Source organism: Narcine bancroftii, chromosome 8 (genome assembly GCF_036971445.1).
Source record: "Narcine bancroftii isolate sNarBan1 chromosome 8, sNarBan1.hap1, whole genome shotgun sequence".
NCBI classification, from domain to species: domain Eukaryota; kingdom Metazoa; phylum Chordata; class Chondrichthyes; order Torpediniformes; family Narcinidae; genus Narcine; species Narcine bancroftii.
Window position 1 is genome coordinate 76,612,882 of NC_091476.1, and position 20,136 is coordinate 76,633,017.

The window sequence follows — 20,136 nt, forward strand, 5'->3', positions numbered from 1 at the left end:
AAATAAAAAATATATATATACACCCGTATGCACACATACATATAGTTCGTGGTCATTTTTGCTCTTGTTACATGTCTTCATCTCTCTGTCTGTCTTGTAGTTCTGCAAATTTTCTTGCTTCCTCCAGATCCGAGAATAGTCTGTTTTGCTGCCCTGGAATAACTATTTTAAGTACCGCTGGGTACTTTAGCATAAATTTATATCCTTTTTTCCATAGGATCGCTTTTGCTGTATTAAACTCCTTTCTCTTCTTCAGGAGTTCAAAACTTATATCTGGATAGAAAAAATTTTTTTGACCTTTGTATTCCAGTGGCTTTTTGTCTTCTCTTATTTTCTTCATTGCTTTCTCCAATATATTTTCTCTCGTTGTATATATTAGGAATTTTACTAAAATGGATCTTGGTTTTTGTTGTGGCTGTGGTTTAGGGGCTAGTGTTCTATGTGCCCTTTCTATTTCCATTTCTTCCTGTAATTCTGGTCTTCCTAGGACCCTGGGGATCCAATCTTTTATTAATTCTTTCATATCTTTGCCTTCTTCATCTTCCTTAAGGCCCACTATCTTTATATTATTTCTTCTATTATAATTTTCCATTATGTCTATCTTCTGAGCTTGTGTCTCTTTAACTTTTTTATCAGATTCTTCTAATTTCTTTTTTAAGTCCTCTACTTCCATTTCTACCGCTGTTTCTCTTTCTTCCACCTTGTCCACTCTTTTTCATATATCTGACATGACCATCTCTATTCTATTCATTTTTTCTTCTGCACTTTTAATTCTTTTTATTTCACTAAATTCTTGTAATTGCCATTCTTTTACTGATTCCATATATTCTTTAAAAAAAAATATCCATTGTCTTGCCTTTCCCTTCTTCTTCCATTTCTGTATGTTCTTCTTCTTCTTCCTCTGGGTTGGTCATCTGTTGTTTACTTGTTTTCTTTTTACTCTCTTCTTGTTCTTGTTGTTTTCTATGTTCTCTTCCTGTTGTTGTGTTGCAGCTGTCATCCTCAGTTGTGGAGATCGACTCCTCAGCTGGTCCCCCTTCCCGTCAGTGTTTTTTTTTCATGTGCATCGCGCATGCGCGAGGAGTCGCGGTTGCGCACTTTTACTTGGCTCTGCGAGCAATTTTTGTAGTCCCGAACTCGGGACTTCCACTGACCTGAGGGAGCGGGTTTCTCTCTCAGCGGCGGGCCTCCTTGGACAGGTAAGGCCTTCACCTTCTTCTTCCGACGTTCTTTCTTCTTCCCTTCTTCCCGTTGCTTTCGACTTTTCTTTCTTCGCTGCCATTTTCTTCCCACCTTTACTTTCATTTTGTTTTAATTTTTATGTTTGTGCCTTTGTGTTTTGTGTGTTTTGTAAAAACTTTTCCGGAGAGGGCTGGAGTTTCCCTACCGGCCACTACTCCATCACGTGACTCCCTCCGCTTTTAATTATCTTTGAACATGAAAATAGAATCAAACTTATCTCTATTGACTCACTTAACCCCCTCCTAATTCTAAGTGCATGTGTGTGTAGATTCAGAAAAGTTCTTTGGTTCACAGCCAATTTCACTGGTTGCAGGCAATTCTTCTCTGCACAGAATTTAACATTTATAAAGTTCACCAGGCTTTGGTGCTTTAACACGTAAATGGTTACCACTCAGGAAGGTTCCTGTAGGTTTGCAGAGAGAGTTTTCTTGATCCAGGACATCCACAACTGATTCCTCTTTAATCGGCCACTTCAGTGTCTTGCTGACGAAACTTGCCCCTTCAATGATCACCTCTTTCTTTCAGGTCTCCACAGAATCTTTTTGTTTCCTCTATTCCAAGGGAAACACCAGACGGCCAATCCTCTCCTCCTGCATGAGCCAGAAGGGTTTTGACAGCTTGTCCTGTCCCAATCTCAGCTACTGGCTGTAACACTCTGGAATCAAAGTGTGTGTGTGTGTGTGTGTGTGTGTGTGTGTGTGTGTGTGTGTGTGTGTGTGTGTGTGTGTGTGAGTGTGTGTGAGTGTGTGATGTATATGTGTGTGTGTGATATGTGTGTGTGTGATGTGTGTGTGGGTGTGTGATGTGTGGGTGTGTGTGTGTGAAATGTGTGTGATGTGTGTGTGTGATGTGTGTGTGATGTGTGTGTGATATGTATGTGTGATGTGTGTGTGATGTGTGTGTGTGTGATGTGTGTGATGTGTGTGTGTGTGATGTGTGTGTGTGATGTGTGTGTGATGTGTTGGTGTGATGTGTGTGTGGGTGTGATGTGTGGGTGTGTGTGTGTGAAATGTGTGTGATGTGTGTGTGATGTGTGGGTGTGATGAGTGTGTGTGAGTGTGATGTATATGTGTGTGTGATGTGTGTGTGTGTGTGATGTGTGTGTGATGTGTGTGTGTGATTTGTGTGTGATGTGTATGTGTGTGTGTGTGATGTGTGTGTTTGTGATGTGTGTGCGGGTGTGTGATGTGTGGGTGTGTGTGAAATGTGTGTGATGTGTGATGTGTGATGTGCGTGAGATGTGTGTGTGATGTGCGTGTGATGTGTGTGTGATGTGTATGTGTGTGTGATGTGTGTATGTGTGATGTGTGATGTGTGTGTGTGATGTGTGTGTGTGATGTGTGTGTGTGATGTGTGTGTGTGATGTGTGTGTGTGTGATGTGTGTGTGATGTGTGTGTGTGATGTGTGTGTGATGTGTGTGTGTGATGTGTGTTTGTGATGTGTGTGCGGGTGTGTGATGTGTGGGTGTGTGTGAAATGTGTGTGATGTGTGAAATGTGTGTGATGTGTGATGTGTGTGATGTGCGTGATGTGTGTGTGATGTGTGTGTGATGTGCGTGTGATGTGTGTGTGATGTGTATGTGTGTGTGATGTGTGTATGTGTGATGTGTGATGTGTGTGTGTGATGTGTGTGTGTGTGATGTGTGTGTGTGATGTGTGTGTGTGTGATGTTTGTGTGTGTGTGTGTGTGTGTGTGTGTGTGTGTGTGTGTTGCCTGCCTGCCTGCAAATATCACATGGCCCTCCAGACAGAGCTGTTTTCCAGATAGAGCTGCTACTGCCTGTTGTTACATTTGTTGCCTTTTGCAAACAACACCCCATCATTGTAATCTCTGAGCACTCTTGCAAAAGCTCTGTGTTTTAAAGTGTTTGTGTGTGACCTGCTCTAACAAATCTTTCCCAATTCATCTCCCAAACATCTCTATATACTCTGTCACACCATGCTGTGCGCTCCTGCATTCCAGGTGTGCACACGTTGCTGCGCAAACTGCAGTTCCTGTTCGAGCTCCCGGGTCGGCTGAACAAGTGCATCGAGCTGGAGGCGTACGGGCAGGCGGTACGTTACTACAGCAAGGCCCGCACCGTGCTCGTCCAGTACCAGCACATGCCCTCCTTCCAGGGCATCCACGACGACTGCCGCAAGATCATGTCCAATCTTGCCCACAAGCTGAGGATCCAGTTCAGGTATGGCTGGCTGCCCGCTCTTCCTCGCTGGGGATTGGGGGGGGGGGGGGGGGGTCATGGGCTGTCTTCACTCGCAGCTGCGGAGACCGGGATTCCATTCCCACCTTCGCCGCTGTCTGCATCGCAGTGTCTGGGGAAAACACAAGGGACCAGAGACACTGGAATCGGAGGCCAAAAGTAAACTGCTCAGAGAAACCTCGGCAGCATCCATAGGGGAATTGAGGGACGGCACAATTAGTGCGATGCTGTTACAGCACCGGCAACTCTGGGTTCGGATCCCACGCTGTCTGTAAGGGGTTTGTATCTTCTCCCTGTGTTTGCGTGGGTTTCCTCCAGGGGCTCCAGTTTCCTCCCACTATTCAAAATGTTCTGTGGGTTGTAGGTTAATTGGGCAGCATGGGCTCATGGGCTGAAAGGGCTTATTACTGTGCATCTAAATTTAAATACATTTTGAAATAATGGTCCTCTGGTTTGCATCTCACCTGCCCTCAGCAGATTCTTTGCTCCCTGTGATTGAGTTGGTTTGCCCTGGTTGCTCCAGCCCACATCCATGGGTTGGCGGGGTCACAGGCCCCCAGAGTGCATGGGCAAGTGGGGGAAAAGGGTCTTGCAGGGTCGTTGACAGGAATAAAAGCACAGAACGTTGGAAACAGTCATCAGGTCAGGCAGCGTCTGTGGAAGGAGAATCTCTTTTGCAAAAAGAGTGAAATGCAAAAGCCTGCAGCCGCTGTGATTGGAAAATAAAACTTCCGAGATGCTGGAGAAAGTCAGCCAGTCTCGCACCATCCACAGGAGGTAAAGATAGATCACCGACGTGTCGGGCCTGAGCTCACCCTCAAAGTATGAGCAAAAAACAAGAGTAAAACACGAAAATGTGCAGACACTGTTATTGATGTAAAAAGACGATACTAGACAAACGCAGCAAGTCAAACAGTGTCCTTTATACAGCAGAGATAAAGATACAGAACCAACATTTTGGTACCTTTTGCTCATTCCTTGATAAAGGGCTCAAGCCTGAAATGTTCATTCTGATATCTTGATCTTAGCTGTATTAAGCACATCGTTAGACCTGCTGAGTTTCTCCAGCGTCATGTTTTCACTTGTGAGTAAACAGTAAGGCAGGTGCCTATATTAAAAGGATGGAGAGAATGGGAAGGGGGAAGGAGTACAGGCCAGCCGGCACATGGCTGGGGCACGTGAGGGAGGAAAGGCGGGCATGTAGCAGCAGAAGCGAGTCTGTCTGAGAACGTGGTCATAGATGGGGAACAGTGAGAGAGACCCCTGCCCAACAGAACTCCCTTCGCAGAGAGAACTTGTTCAGGGTAGGGATTTCGCAGTGGAGCAACTGAACGCAGTGAGACGCAAAATGCCGCAGACGGTGCGATTGTAGTAAAAATACAGGAGGATCTCAGCCGGTCTCGCAGCGTCCACAGGAGGTAAAGAGATATATATTTTGAATGTTTTATTTTTTGATTTTCAAAGACTCATAAATTCAGACAACTTTCTTTCATCACATGTATAACATACAGAGTCCATTTTACCCCTCCCTACCCCCTACCTTCATTCTTTCTCCCCATCTGCTCAGTAATCTCCCATATCCTCTTTCAACAGCCCAGACCGTACTCTGGCCACTTCAATGACTTTTAACTTAAAACTTGCTTCATACTTCATGATAACACCCACCTTCTGGCCATGTCCAACAGCTCAGTCAATGTGACACCAACTCAGTCAACACACATATTTTTGGGGGAGGGGGTCATCTTAGTCACCCAATGTACGATGAAGTTCAGGCTGAAATTGGGGACTGTCTTACACGCTGAAATATACGGTATCTTTCTGTGGACGCTGTGAGATCGGTCGAGTCCCTCCGCCCTTCACTGTGTGTCGCAGCGTGTTTCACCCAGGGCCCTCCCTCCTGTACTGCAGGGACAGCGGTTCGAGCGCCAAGGCGCTGGCGGAGTGCGTGGAGCTGCTGCTGGAGCTGGAGGAGCCGGCAGAGGAGCTGTGCGACGAGTTCCTGTCCCACGCCCAGTGCCGGCTGGCCGCGGACCTGGCCGAGCTGGAGGCCGAGCTGGGTCAGACGCCCCCCTCCTCCGACATCCTGGAGTTCGTGGACAGGGGCTGCGGCGGCTTCATCAGCAACACCTGCCTGGTGATCGCCTCCTACCAAGGTCTGTTCGTGCACCGGCCAGCGGCAGGGGGCCTGGATCTGGCACCCATGGCCAGTGCCAAGCTGCAGGACTTCGTGGGGCAGCTGGCGGGCCGCTACTTCGAGCTGGTGGAGGCCAGGATTGGGGCTGAGCGGGGGGTGGGCGACAACTCGCTGCTGGTGAGGGGGCTGGACCGCTTCCATCGCCGGCTACAGGCCTTGGTCAAGCTGCTGCCTGCCTCGGGGCTGGGTGCCCAAGGCACGGAGATTGTGGCACGTGCCGCCAGGGAGCGGATCCGCCAGTACCTGCGGGCGCTGTGCGGATTCTTCTCCGACTGCCTGACGGACGTGCGCCAGTCGCTGGCGCTGCCCCGGCTGCTGGGCAAGGAGGCCGGCGGCCTGGCTGACATGCTGGCCAACCTGTCCGCCTCCATTCTCAACCAGATCAAATCAGTTCTGGCCTCCGTTCACCTCTTCATCGCCAAAGACATCACCTTCTCCAACAAGCCCTTCTTCAAGGTGAGCCCCCTCTGATGCAGGGTTCTGCAGCTCCCCAAACTCCATCCACTCTGACCAGGGTTCTCAGGCTCCCTGAACCCACCAGTTCTGACCAGGGGTCTGCACGTGTCCCCACCATCTTATCCCCACCGCCCTCCCCCCTCATCCCCACCGCCCTCCCCCTCATCCCCACCGCCCTCCCCCCTCATCCCCACCGCCCTCCCCCCTCATCCCCACCGCCCTCCCCCCTCATCCCCACCGCCCTCCCTCCTCATTCCCACCGCGCCTCCCTCCTCCTCGTCCTCATCACCCCCCCTTCGTCCCCACTCCCCCCTCCCCTTCGTTACCATTACCCCTCCTACCCTACCCTCCCTCCACAATCCCCTCCCCTCCCTGTCTCCAACTCCCACCCACCGATCCTATCATTCCCTCCTACCCTCCCCTCCCTGTCTGTCTGTACCCCCCACCCCAAGGACCCACCATCCAGTCCGATTTCCATGACCCGTTCCCCCTCACCACCCCTGTCCACACGATCCCCTCCCCTCCCTGTCCCCACACTCTCCCAAAGCCCCTCCATTCCACCCCCTGACCCCACCATCCCCTCCCATTCTATCCCCAATCCCCCACTACCCAACCCCTCCCCCCAACCCCATCATCTCGTCCCACTCAGGTTTCCACATGCCCCCACTCCCCCATCGCCCTCTGAGGACTGAACCCCTCCCCCCCCACCCTTGTGCAGCTGCTGACATTCTGCGCCGTCCTCTCTTGGCAGGGGGAGTTCTGCAGCCAGGGTGTCCGGGAGGGCCTTGTTGTGGCCTTCATCAGGCACATCTGCTTGACGGCGCGGCAGTTCTGCGAGACGGTGGGGGAGAAGAGCGCCGTCCCAGCCGGCCTGCTGCTCCTCCTGAGTCGCCTCTGCCTGGACTACGAGACCTCCACCATTAGCTACATCCTCACACTGACCGACGAGCAGTTCCTGGGGCAGGTGAGAGCAGCCCACCTCCCAACCAAGACACCAAGGGTGGTTGGACAGATGGACCTGGGGGGGGTTCAAGTCCCTGAAAGTAGGTTGATTGGGCATAGGGCATGCTTGTCTTCAGAGGTCAGGGCACAGAACGTAGAACGCTACAGCACAGAGCAGGCCCTTCGGCCCTCAATGTTGTGCTGGCCCATATATATCTTTTAAAAAATCCTAAACCCTTCCTACCCTGTAACCCTCTATTTTTCTTCCATCCATGGGCCTGTCTAAACATCTCTCAAATTCCCCTAATGTTCCAGCCACCATCACCACCTCTGGCAAGGCATTCCAGGTCCCCACATCTCTCTGTGTAAAGAAAACACCCCTGATGTCTCCCCTAAACTTCCCTCCCCTCACTTTGTACAGACGTCCTCTGGTGTTTGCTACTCCTGCCCTGGGAAACAGGCGCTGGCCGTCCACCCTGTCTGTGCCTCTCAGAATTTTGTCAACCTCGATCAAGTCTCTTCTCATCCTTCTTCGCTCCAGAGAGAAAAGTCCCAGTTCTCCCAACCTCGCCTATGAGACTTGTTTCCCAATCCAGGCAACATCCTGGTGAATCTCTTCTGCCCCTTCTCCACAGCATCCACATCCTCCCTGTAATGAGGTGGAACGTAACACTGCATCGATGGCTTGGCCACACACTGCAGAAAGTGATGCCACTGGGGAGTGCAGAGAGTTGGGAGTTAAAATGAGAGGCAGCGATGTCTGGGGCATAGGAGGCTGAGGGAGGACATCGTAGAGGTTCTTGAACACGAGAGGGGCATGGATAAGGAAGATGTCATGATTATGGCAGGGAATGGTCAGAATGGAGTTGTCGGGGGCAAGTGCCTGTGTCTTTTCATGCCAGGCTTTTGCCTGGATTGGAGGGAGGGAGCTTCACTCTATGTCTGTCCCCAGGACTGTGTGATGGGACGGTGCGGAGGGAGCATAACTCTGCGTCTGACCCCGGGAGAGTGTGATGGGATGGTGTGGAGGGAGTTTCACTCTGTGTCTGACCCCAGGAGAGTGTGATGGGACAGTGCGGAGGGAGGTTCACTCTGTGTCTGTCCCTGGAAGTGTGTAATGGGATGGTGTGGAGGGAGCTTCACTCTGTGTCCGACCCTGGGAGAATGTGATGGGATCGTGCGCGGGGATCTTCACTCTGTGTCTGACCCCGGGAGTGTGTGATGGGACAGTTCGCTGTGTGTCTGACCCCGGGAGAATGTGATAGAACAGTGCAGAGGGAGCTTCACTCTGTGTCTGACCCCAGGAGTGTGTGATGGGACGGTGTGGAGGGAAATTCACTCTGTGTCTGACCCCGGGAGAGTGTGATAGAACAGTGCGGAGGGAGCTTCACTCTGTGTCTGTCCCCGGGAGTGTGTGATGGGACGGTGTGGAAGGAGATTCACTCTGTGTCTGACCCTAGGAGTGTGTGATGGGACAGTGTGGTGGGAGCTTCACTCTGTGTCTGACCCCAGGAGTGTGTGATGGGACAGTGCGGAGGGAGCTTCACTCTGTGTCTAACCCCGGGAATGTGTGAAGAGATGGTGCGGAGGGAGCTTCACTCTGTGTCTAACCCCGGGAATGTGTGAAGAGATGGTGCGGAGGGAGCTTCACTCTGTGTCTAACCCCGGGAATGTGTGAAGAGATGGTGCGGAGGGAGCTTCACTCTGTGTCTGACCCCGGGAATGTGTGATGGGATGGTGCGAAGGGAGCTTCACTCTGTGTCTGACCCCGGGAGAGTGTGATAGAACAGTGCGGAGGGAGCTTCACTCTGTGTCTGCCCCCGGGAGTGTATGATGGGACGGTGTGGAGGGAGATTCACTCTGTGTCTGACCCCGAAAGAGTGTGATGGGACAGTGTGGAGGGAGCTTCACTCTGCGTCTGACCCCGGGAATATGTGATGGGATGGTGCGGAGGGAGCTTCACTCTGTGTCTGACTCCGAGAGAGTGTGATGGGACAGTGCGGAGGGAGCTTCACTCTGTGTCTGACCCCGGGAGTGCATGAAGGGATGGTGCAGAGGGACCAATGCTCTGCTGCTGACCCTGGGACCGTGTCCTGCTTCTCCTTCCCCCACTGCAGGACTATTCCACATTGACCCCAGTGACCGCGTTGTGCGCTGATGCCCGAGAATCAGCCCAGAAGCTGCTGAACCACTACGTGAAGGTACAGGGCCTGAATGTGTCCCAGATGCTGCGCAAGAGCGTAGAGACGCGGGACTGGATCAACACCATCGAGCCCCGCAACGTGCGGGCGGTCATGAAGAGGGTGGTGGAAGACATCACCTCTATCGACGTACAGGTGAGGCCACAGAGGAACATTATCCCATGTCCAACCCATCACACTCCCTGAGGGAAACTGAAACGGGCCCGTTCCCTGCACAGCTGACCTCATGTTCCCCTGGGATGTTGGGGTGGTTGTTCCCCAGGTTTTTCCCATGCTCCGTGGAGCCTCCAGGTCCCGGCCTCGGTCAGTCGTTGGCTACAGTGCGTACTTTATAGAGCAAAGATAAAGATACACAACAAACATTTCGGGCCTGAGCCCTTCGTCAAATATGAAATGTAGGCAGGTGGCTGAAGCATCTTGCACATGCAGTTCCGTCATGCGTAATCCTGCTGCATGCAGTTCAGTCACACGCAATCCCACATGCAGTTCCGTCATGCGTAATCCTGCTGCATGCAGTTCAGTCACACGCAATCCCACATGCAATTCCGTCATGCGTAATCCCGCTGCATGCAGTCCAGTCACATGTAATCCCTCCACATGCAGTTCTGTCACGCGTAATCCCTCCACTTGCAGTCCCATCACGTGTAATCTCGCTGTAAGCAGTCCCGTCAAGCGTAATCTCACCACATTGCTGTCCCATCACGTGTGATCCCGCCACACGTGTAACCTTTGCGTGTATTCCTGTGTAGGTTGGACAGCTGTACGAGGAAGGGGTGCGGAAGGCCCACAGCAGCGACTCCAGCAAGAGAACCTTCTCCGTGTACAGCAGCTCCCGACAACAAGCACGCTACGCCCCCAGTTACACGCCCAGGTAAGCTGACAGTGGGGAGATGAGATGGACATACCCAGCCACTGATTCCCTCTGCATTGGGAACAGGTTGAACGCTCGTCCCAGGCTCCACTATGTCCTGGTTCCGACCCTGCCTGTACTTCCGCCTGTCTCGTTACCTCTACACACCCAAGGAGCTGATTCATTGCCCTGATCTTGAACAATCCTGGAGGTAGGAAAGAAGAGCAGTTGGAATCTACACAGCCCTTTGAACCTCCTCACCAGGTCCTGATGAACCGACAGATGGGCCCTGGGAGTGTGCAATAGGATGGTGCAGAGGGAGCTTCACTTTGGGTCCAACCCCAGGAGTTTGTTATGGAACAGTGCAAAGGGAGATTCACTCTGTATCTAATCCGGGAGTGTGGTGGTACAGTGTGGAGGTTGCCTCACCCTGAGCCCAACTCCAGGAACTTGTGTGATGGCCCATCAAACCTGCTGCATCTCCACCATGCCCATATCCTGAGGAACCGACCGAGGGACCTACCCCCTTCCTCAACCCACCAATGAGTTCCCCTTCCACAGCCGATGCCCCAACCGTTTACCCAGCCCTGGCAGTGACGGCTGCAGGTCTCTCTGTGCCTGAACTGTTAGCAGCCCCACATACCTGTACTGATTCTGTGGAGGAGGCCCATGATTCCAGCTGTGCCTCCCTGGCCCCGGGGTTCAGTCCTTTCTTTCTCCTTGCAGTGCTCCGATGGACACCAACCTCCTGAGCAACATTCAGAAGCTGTTCTCTGAGAGGATCGACATCTTCAGCGCCGTCGAGTTCAATAAGGTGAGCCCTGGTTGGCCAGCAGGTAGTCGATGGGCTGAACGACCTGTTTACGCACTGCATGTTCAACTCCCAGTCTCAGTGGGTCAAGCCACAGGGCCTCATGCTCCAGGGTTACGCGGGGTGGTCGCAGCTGTTAGACCCCAACCTGGCGTGTTGCTGGGGAAAGCAGTGGTCCTGTACCCATGTCCTCTGGCCTAGTGTTCATTCCCTGACCAGTTACCAACGAACTGATCCAGCGGCTTCTCGCGGGGGCACAAGCCGAGTGCCACATATCGACAGCGGTGCTGAAGCGCTTTAAGAATGTCAGAAATAGGAGCAGGAGCTGGCCATTTGGCCCATTGAACCTGCTCCACCATTCAATTAGATCATGGCTGATCTGATGATGGGCTCATCTCCACCGACCTGCCTTTTCCCCATATCCCTTAATTCCCCAACAATGTAAAAATCTCTCCAACCTTGCCTTAAATATATTTACTGAGGTCGTCTCCACTGCTTCAATGGGCAGCGAATTCCACAGATTCCCCACTCTTTGGGAGAAGCAGTTCCTCTTCAACTCCGTCCTAAATCTACTCCCCTGGATCTTGAGGCCATGTCCCCTCGTTCTGGTCTCCCATGGGAACAACTTCTATCGGATCTCTGGCTTTCAGTATTTTATACATTTCTATCAGATCCCATCTCAGTCTAAATCCCAGCGAGTCCAGTCCCAGACGACTCGATCTCTCCTCATAGGTCAAACCCCTCCTCCCGGGAATCAACCTGGTGAACCTCCTCTGCACCGTCTCCAAAGCCAGTCCGTCCTTCCTTGGGGCACCAGGGCTCCAGCTGTGGCCTCACTGAGGGGGTGGAGGGGGGTGGTTTACACAATGGTGCATTCTCCCTGCCCTGTGTTGTTCGGGTTTGTGTGGGTCCCACAGGTTAAGAACTAGACCAAAGTTGAGGTACAAAGCACATGTTTATTTCAAGGTGGAAATGGAACAACAGGTTTGATATGTTAGGCAAACCTCTATATATATATACACACACACACAGAATGAACTGGTACATACAACTATCAGGGAAAAAATCACTCCGATGCCCCACCACCCCTCGACTCAGTGCAGGCACGGCTCTATGCTACAAGGGACACTAATTAAATGCTCCCAACCCTTTTAACAGTGCACACCTTACCAACAGTTTCTCCAGCACCCTTCCACATTTCTAGGGCTGAAGTGAAGCAGGGTGGTCGTTCCCAAGCTGGCAAAAGAGGGAGAACAAAGAGCACATGGTACCTTTCTAGTGCTGGAGGGACAAGCCCACATCATTTACTGGGGGCTAATAGCTCAGTGGCAGGAGGGTGAATCTAATTACAGCAGCCAATGGCCCAAGTACAGGCAGGCTGGAGAGTCCAGTCCAGGTAATTTACATGTGCCTAACAGCAAGGTGTGCACTAATGGGTGGGGCAGAACCAAACCTTGATTGGCAGCTGGTGTATCCTCTGACTCGGTGGGGGGGGGGGGGGGCGGCAGTGCTGTCACATGACACCCACAACCCTTTCCAATACTCTGTGCCTAGATACTGGAGGCTGGCCACCCACCTTCAGGGATTCCTGGCTCCATACCCACCCCCCCCCCCCAACAGCTAATGCTTCTCCCTCACCTCTCCCCAGGTTTCCGTCCTGACAGGCATCATCAAGATCAGCCTGAAGACCTTCCTGGAGTGCGTGCGCCTACGTTCCTTCGGGCGCTATGGTCTGCAGCAGATTCAGGTAGACTGCCAGTACCTGCAGCTGTACCTGTGGCGCTTTGCCTCTGACGAGAACCTGGTGCATTTCCTGCTGGACGAGATTGTGGGCAGCACTGCTCACCGCTGCCTGGATCCCATCACCATGGAGCAGAGCGTCATCGAGGTCATCTGCGAGAGGGGCTGACCCCTCCCCGTCATGAGGAGGGTGGGAGGGATTGTGGGCAGGCAGGCTGACAGCTTGGGTCCAGGAAACCGGTGAGCATGGTCAGCTCTTCCAGTCTGCCTCGCCATTCTGGCCCTGCAACTCCCAATAGCTTCCTCATCCCTGTCCCCGAAACTTTGTCCAAAGGTTCAGCCTCAATGGCATGAACTCATGGAGTTTGTGCTTGATAACGTAGGGCTCTGATGTTGCATTGCTCTCCCCCCCCCACCTAAGTCTGCTGCCTCAGTGTTCCTGGTGTGACAACTCTGCCCCATCTCTCAGGTTCTGGAGCACCTTAACACTACTCCAATCTGCTGTTTAACTAGCGATTGTTAAAACTTGGTGGTGGCTCCAATCCCTGAACAGAAGAATTCCTCCACATTGAATCCCCTGCAAGAGAGACCTCTTCGGATGGGTTCACCTACCTTCCTTCCTCCACAGCCCCACCTGTCCTGGTTAATCCTGCCGATCGCTGCTCTTCCTCCCCGAGTTGCCAGTAACCAGCTCCCACCTTCACCAAAACCCTCTTGCTGCCCAGAAAGTGGTGTTTCCCTTCATCCTCTCTTGGCTGTGGATTGGGGAGGGTTCCTGTCTGTTGGTTTGGCAAAGAACCTGTGTTCAACTGCACTTTAGAGAGACTTACTGTTGTAAATACCAGATTGTGGACCTTACATTTATGTGTATAAACGTGGTGATGAAATAAATCTGTAGTAAGTCCTCAGTGTTTAACATTTATTTTTGTGACCTGCTGTCAATAATTATTAGACAAATTTTTTCAAAAGGTTTACTTCCTGAAAACAAAATTGGGGATTATGATGGACAACTTCAAGCTGAACACAGAGGGGAGGAGTCATGTGATGGAGTCGTGGCCGGTCGGGGAACTCCAGCTCTCTCCGGAAAAGTAAAAAAAACACAGTGAAAAAACAAAGGCACAAACACAAAAACCAAAATAAAGTGAAAATAAAGGTGTGGAGAAAATGGCAGCGAAAAAAGAAAAGCCAAAAGCAACGGGAAGAAGAGAAGAAGAAAGGACGTCGGAAGAAGAAGGTGAAGGCCTTACCTGTCTGAGGAGGCCCGCCACGGAGAGAGAAACCTGCTCCCTAAGGTCAGTTGAAGCCCCGAAATTGGGACTACAAAAATGGCTCACGGAGCCAAACAAAAGTGCGCAACCGTGCATGCGCGAGGAGTCGCGCATGCGCGATGCACAAGTCAAAAATAACACTGACGGGAGGGGGGACCAGCTGAGGAGTCGATCTCCACAGCTGAAATTGACAACCACAACAAAGCAGCAAGAGGAAAACAGAAATTAACGAGAACAAGAAAGAAGAGAGTAAAAAGAAATCAAAGAAACAACAGATGACCAACCCAGAGAAAGAAGACCAGCATCAAGATACTTCTAGTAAAAATAAGAAGACCAAAAATACCCAACAAAATAAAACAAACAAACCAACAAGAAAACCAGAAGAGACAGAGGTAAAGGACACAGATCCTGGAATGGACGAAGAAGAAGAAGAAGAGGAAGAACACAGAGAAATGGAAGATAAAGGGAAGGGCAAGACAATGGATATATTTGTTTTTAAAGAATATATGGAATCAGTAAAAGAATGGCAGTCACAAGAATTCAGTGAAATAAAAAGAAGAGTAAAAAGTACAGAAGAAAAAATGAATAGATTAGAGATGATCATGACAGATATAGGAAAAAGAGTAGACAAGGTGGAAGAACGAGAAACAGCCGTTGAAATGGAAGTAGAGGACTTAAAAAAGAAATTAGAAGAATTTGATAAAAAAGTTAAAGTGACACAAGAGCTGTTAGCTCAGAAGATAGATATAATGGAAAATTGTAATAGAAGAAACAATATAAAGATAGTGGGCCTTAAGGAAGATGAAGAAGGCAACAATATGAGAGAATTTATAAAAGAATGGATCCCCAGGGTTCTAGGAAGACCAGAATTACAGTAAGAAATGGAAATAGAAAGGGCACACAAAACATTAGCCCCTAAACCACAACCACAACAAAAACCAAGATCCATTCTAGTAAAATTCCTAAGATATACAACAAGAGAAAATATATTGGAGAAAGCCATGAGGAAAATAAGAGAAGACAAAAAAACCACTGGAATACAAAGGTCAAAAATTTTTTTTCTATCCAGATATAAGTTTTGAACTCCTGAAGAAGAGGAAGGAGTGTAATACAGCAAAAACGATCCTATGGAAAAAAGGATATAAATTTATGCTAAAGTACCCAGCGGTACTTAAAATAGTTATTCCAGGGCAGCAAAACAGAATATTCTCGGATCCCGAGGAATTATTTATTCAAAGTACTACAAAAATTCAGCTTACCAGAGAAATATATTAATTGGATTAAAGCATTATATAAGGGGCCATTGGCGAAAATGACAGTAAATGGATATATATCAAAACAATTTAACTTAAGCAGATCAACAAGACAGGGATGCCCACTATCGCCCTTATTGTTCGCGTTAGCTATAGAACCACTAGCAGAATTGATAAGAACAGAAAATAAAACAAAAGGGATAAAAATAAAAGACAAGGAATATAAAATCAGACTATTTGCAGATGACGTTATAGTATACTTAGCAGAACCAGAAATATCAATAAAAGAATTACATAGGAAATTGAAGGAATATGGAGAAGTGTTGGGGTACAAGATTAACGCAAATAAAAGTGAAGTAATGCCAACGAATAATGCGGATTTCTCAAAATTTAAGAAAGAATCACCATTCAGATGGCAAATGCAAGCAATGCGATACCTAGGTATACAAATAAATAAAAACCTCGGCCATCTATATAAGCTCAATTATTATCCACTAATGAAAAAATTACAAGACGACTTAGAGCATTGGAAAGACTTACCACTAACACTGATAGGAAGGATAAACTGTATTAAAATGAACATTTTCCCAAGGATACAATACCGTGTTATATGGCGAGCTCTCCACTGGCCACCGTGACAGAGGTGCACCAAAGAAAAGGTACAAGGACTGCCTAAAGAAATCTCTTGGTGCCTGCCACATTCACCACCGCCAGTGGGCTGATAACGCCTCAAACCGTGCATCTTGGCGCCTCCTTTGAAGAAGACCGCAGAGCCCACCTCACTGACAAAAGGCAAAGGAGGAAAAACCCAACACCCAACCCCAACCAACCAGTTTTCCCCTGCAACCGTGTCTGCCTGTCCCGCATCGGACTTGTCAGCCACAAACGAGCCTGCAGCTGACGTGGACTTTTTACCCCCTCCATAAATCTTCGTCCGCGAAGCCAAGCCAAAGAGAAGAGAACAATACCTATTTCAGACATTACCAATACGCTTAACAGAGAAATTCTTCAAGGAGTTAAAGAAAATAATAAGGAAATTTTTATGGAAAGGGGGGAAACTGAGGATAGCACTAGATAAATTAACAGAATGGTATAAACAAGGAGGCTTACAACTACCAAACTTTAAAAGTTATTGTAGAGCGCACAATTAAGATACCTATCAGATTTTTATCAAACAAGGGAAAAGCCAGATTGGACTAGATTAGAACTAGATAAAATAGGGGAGAAGATACCTGAACATATATTATATAAATGGGATGAAAAATTGGTACAATGTAGGAATTCTCCAGTATTGCATCATCTGCTCAACATTTGGAAGAAGATTCATGTAGAAAGGAATAAAACAAATTACCAACTACTAAAATTAATACTGATGCAAAATCAGCTAATCCCTTTTACAATAGATTACCTTTCCTTTAGAGAATGGGAGAAAAAAGGGATCAAAAGAATAGAAAATTGTTTTTCAGGAAATAAATTATTATCCTTTGAACAAATGAAGGGTAAATATAATATAACTCATGATACAGTGTTGGCATACTACCAACTGAAATCCTACTTGAAGGACAAACTGGGAGGCAGTCTGAGGTTACCAGAGGGAAGTAATGTTGAATATGTGATTACAGACAATGATAATCAAAAAAATTTGTAACAAATATGTATATTAAACTACAAGAAAAGGAGAATGAGGAAACAAATGGTAAAACTAAAGAAAAATGGGAACAAGATCTAAACATAAAGATAAAGAATGAAACATGAGAGAAGTTATGCTCCGGAACTATGAGAAATACAATAAACACGAGGTTACGTATGATACAATATAACTGGATACACAGGCTATACATTACACCTCAAAAGTTAAATAAATGGGGCCCAACAGTATCTGACAGATGTTTTCACTGTAAAAAAGAAATGGGAACAACAATTCATGCAATATGGACATGTGAGAAAGTGAAAATTTTTTGGGAAGATCTAAACCAGATATTAAATAAAATCACAAAAAGCAATATACCAAAAAACCCAGAGATCTTCCTCCTAAGTAACATAAAAAACAAAGAATTTGGACTCGATTTGGATGGAGCACAAAAAAGATTTGTTATGATAGCCCTAGCTGTAGCAAAAAAAATGTATTATGTCAACCTGGAAATTAGAAGATAACTTGAGAATACATCAATGGTATATAGAAATGAATAAATGTATTCCATTAGAAAAAATAACCTATAATTTAAGAAATAACATTACAATATTTGAACAAATATGGGAGCCATACATGAAACACAATAGAGAAAACCTACCGTGGACATCTACCACCTAAAATGACAGAAGGAGAAGAGAATGAAAAGAACTGACTCAGTGGAATTTCTTGTTTATTTTTATTGAGTGACAACATTGTTTGACGGGTTTAATGTATCTTAGATTCTGAACTTTAAATAAATGGGAGGGGAGGTAGGGAGGGAAGGAGGGAAGGGGGGGAGAAAACGACACTGTATATATTTAAGAAGGAAAATGTATGTATCTTGATCAATATGGTTTATAGTGTGAAAAATTAAAAAATTTTAAAAAAGGCTGAACACAGAGGTAATTTCAGATTTGCTGTATCATGTCGGAATTTGGAAAAACATTACATTAACATTTATTTAGCATGGTTAATCACAAGAATGCTGACACATTGCATTAGTTCATCCAACCTAAAAATGTTTTGCCACTGATTTTTGTTTGTACTCAACATCCGATGCCTCTCATGTCAGTGTCTAACAATTATCAATTATTAATCTTATCAGGTTAGTTGTCAGTGTCCAGATGTGAGATCTCGTACAGCCCTGAGGTTCATTTTCCTGTGGGCCAGGCAGAATTACCACTTATTGGTAGTGCAAAAAAAAAACTGTCCTCAACATACACGTGTAAACAGATAAAGAAATGTAAACAAACTGACTGTGCAAAACAGAGAGAGAAATCAATAAGGTGCTCGTAAATGAGTCCCTGATTGAGTTTGTCATTGAGGATTCTGATGGTGGAGGGGTAGTAGCTGTTCCTGAACCTGGTGGTGCAAGTCTTGTGGCATCGAGACCTCTTTCCTGATGGCAGCAGCGAGAACAGAGCATGTGCTGGGTGGTGTGGGTCCTTGAACATCCCTGTAGATGGTGGGGAGGGTTTTGCCTGTGATGCTCTGGGCTGGTGTCCCCATACCAGACTGATGCAGCCAGTCTGCAGCCGGTCAACACCCTTACCAGCATACATCTGTAGAAATTTGCCAGGGCGTCGTACCAGTCGGCCAGCATTGATGGATTCCTTTTCTTTTTTTTTTAATTTTTTATTTTTCACACCATAAATCACATTAGCCATTATATACACTATTTCTTTTTCACACATATACAGTGACTTTTTCTACCCCCCCTCTTTCCTCCCAAACCACCCCCCCCCCCTCATCCATTTTAGGTATACAATCTAGGTTGCGTTAAGCCAGTCAGACAATGTTGTCATTCAACAAAATTACACCAGAAATTCTACTGAGTCCATTCTTTTCTTTCCTTCTCCTTCCATCAACTCAGGTAATGTTTGTCCCCGGTAGGTTTTCGCTATTGTATTTAATGTAAGGCTCCTATACTTGTTCGAATATTTCAATATTATTTTTTAACCTATATGTTATTTTTTCTAATGGAATACATTTATTCATTTAAATTTAGTAGTTTCTTCCTTTTAATTTGGTTATGTATTCCATTAATATTTAAAGACATATAGATCAGCGTAGCCCTTTTATATTTTGTTTATCTTCTCTTTCCGTTTTTCCATCATTACCTTTCCTCCTTTTCCATTTCTGTTTTCTTATTTTCAACTCTTTATAAGACAACATTCCTACAACATCCAACATTTTCCTTATTCTCCTATTTCTATCTTATTTATCCCCAATCTCCCCTTCACCTCCTGAGTTGTCCTTTATCCCTTGTCGGACAACCACATCTCCCCTCTCCATTTGGATTTGCGAATCCACTCGCAAGCGTCAACTGATTTTGCAGTGACCGCTATTTCCCCCCACCCCGCCTCCCCCAGAAAAGATTTCACTTTTCATATGTCACAAAGGTCACTCTTTTAATTCCCTCCTTATTCTCTCTATTCCTTTACCTTCCCTTATTAATTCTTGTCTATACTATCTATATTTTCCTCTAAGTACAGATACATTCATGTATGCTCATTGTCTCTATTCACTCTTATACCTCTTTACCCGCATACATATCAATCGTGATCATTTTTACTCTCATTACCCGTCTTCATCCCTCAGTCTATTTTTGTCTTTACCCACATACATATCAATCGTGATCATTTTAACTCTCATTACCCGTCTTCCTCCCTCAGTCTATTTTTGTAATTGTTCTGCAAATTTTCGTGCTTCTTCTGGATCCGAGAATAGTCTGTTTTGTTGTCCTGGAATAAATATTTTCAATACCGCTGGATGCTTTAGTATAAATTTATACCCTTTCTTCCATAAAATCGCCTTTGCTGTATTGAACTCTTTTCTCTTCTTTAGGAGTTCAAAACTTATATCTGGATAAATGAAGATTTTTTGCCCTTTATACTCCAGTGGTTTGTTGCCCTCTCTTACTTTTTCCATTGTCTTCTCCAGTACCTTTTCTCTTGTAGTATATCTTAGGAATTTTACTACAATAGATCTTGGTTTTTGTTGTGGTTGTGGTTTAGAGGCCAATACTCTATGTGCCCTTTCTATTTCCATTTCTTGCTGTAGTTCTGGACATCCTAGGGTCTTAGGGATCCACTCTTTTATAAACTCCCTCATATTCTTGCCTTCTTCATCTTCCTTAAGGCCCACTATCTTTATGTTATTTCTTCTGTTATGGTTTTCCATTGTATCTATTTTTTGAGCTAGTAGTTCTTGTGTCTCTTTAGTTTTTTTATTAGATTTCTCCAATTTCTTTTTTAAGTCTTCTACCTCCATTTCTGCTGCTACTGCCCGTTCTTCCATCTTGTC

General features: G+C 47.2%; 1 protein-coding gene across 3 annotated transcripts in view; it reads left to right on the forward strand.

Moving 5' to 3' along the window:
• The window catches only part of vps51 (VPS51 subunit of GARP complex), a 37,718-nt gene extending 24,177 nt beyond the window's left edge, over positions 1–13,541 (forward strand). For all 3 annotated transcript variants that reach the window (XM_069894266.1, XM_069894268.1, XM_069894267.1), the window contains exons 4-10: positions 3,206–3,425; positions 5,352–6,093; positions 6,845–7,057; positions 9,153–9,371; positions 9,986–10,107; positions 10,813–10,900; positions 12,546–13,541. In XM_069894266.1, coding sequence (XP_069750367.1) covers positions 3,206–3,425; positions 5,352–6,093; positions 6,845–7,057; positions 9,153–9,371; positions 9,986–10,107; positions 10,813–10,900; positions 12,546–12,806 — 1,865 coding nt within the window. In that variant the 3' untranslated portion in view covers positions 12,807–13,541. The remainder of the gene's footprint in view (positions 1–3,205; positions 3,426–5,351; positions 6,094–6,844; positions 7,058–9,152; positions 9,372–9,985; positions 10,108–10,812; positions 10,901–12,545) is intronic.
• Positions 13,542–20,136: the final 6,595 nt, after the last annotated feature.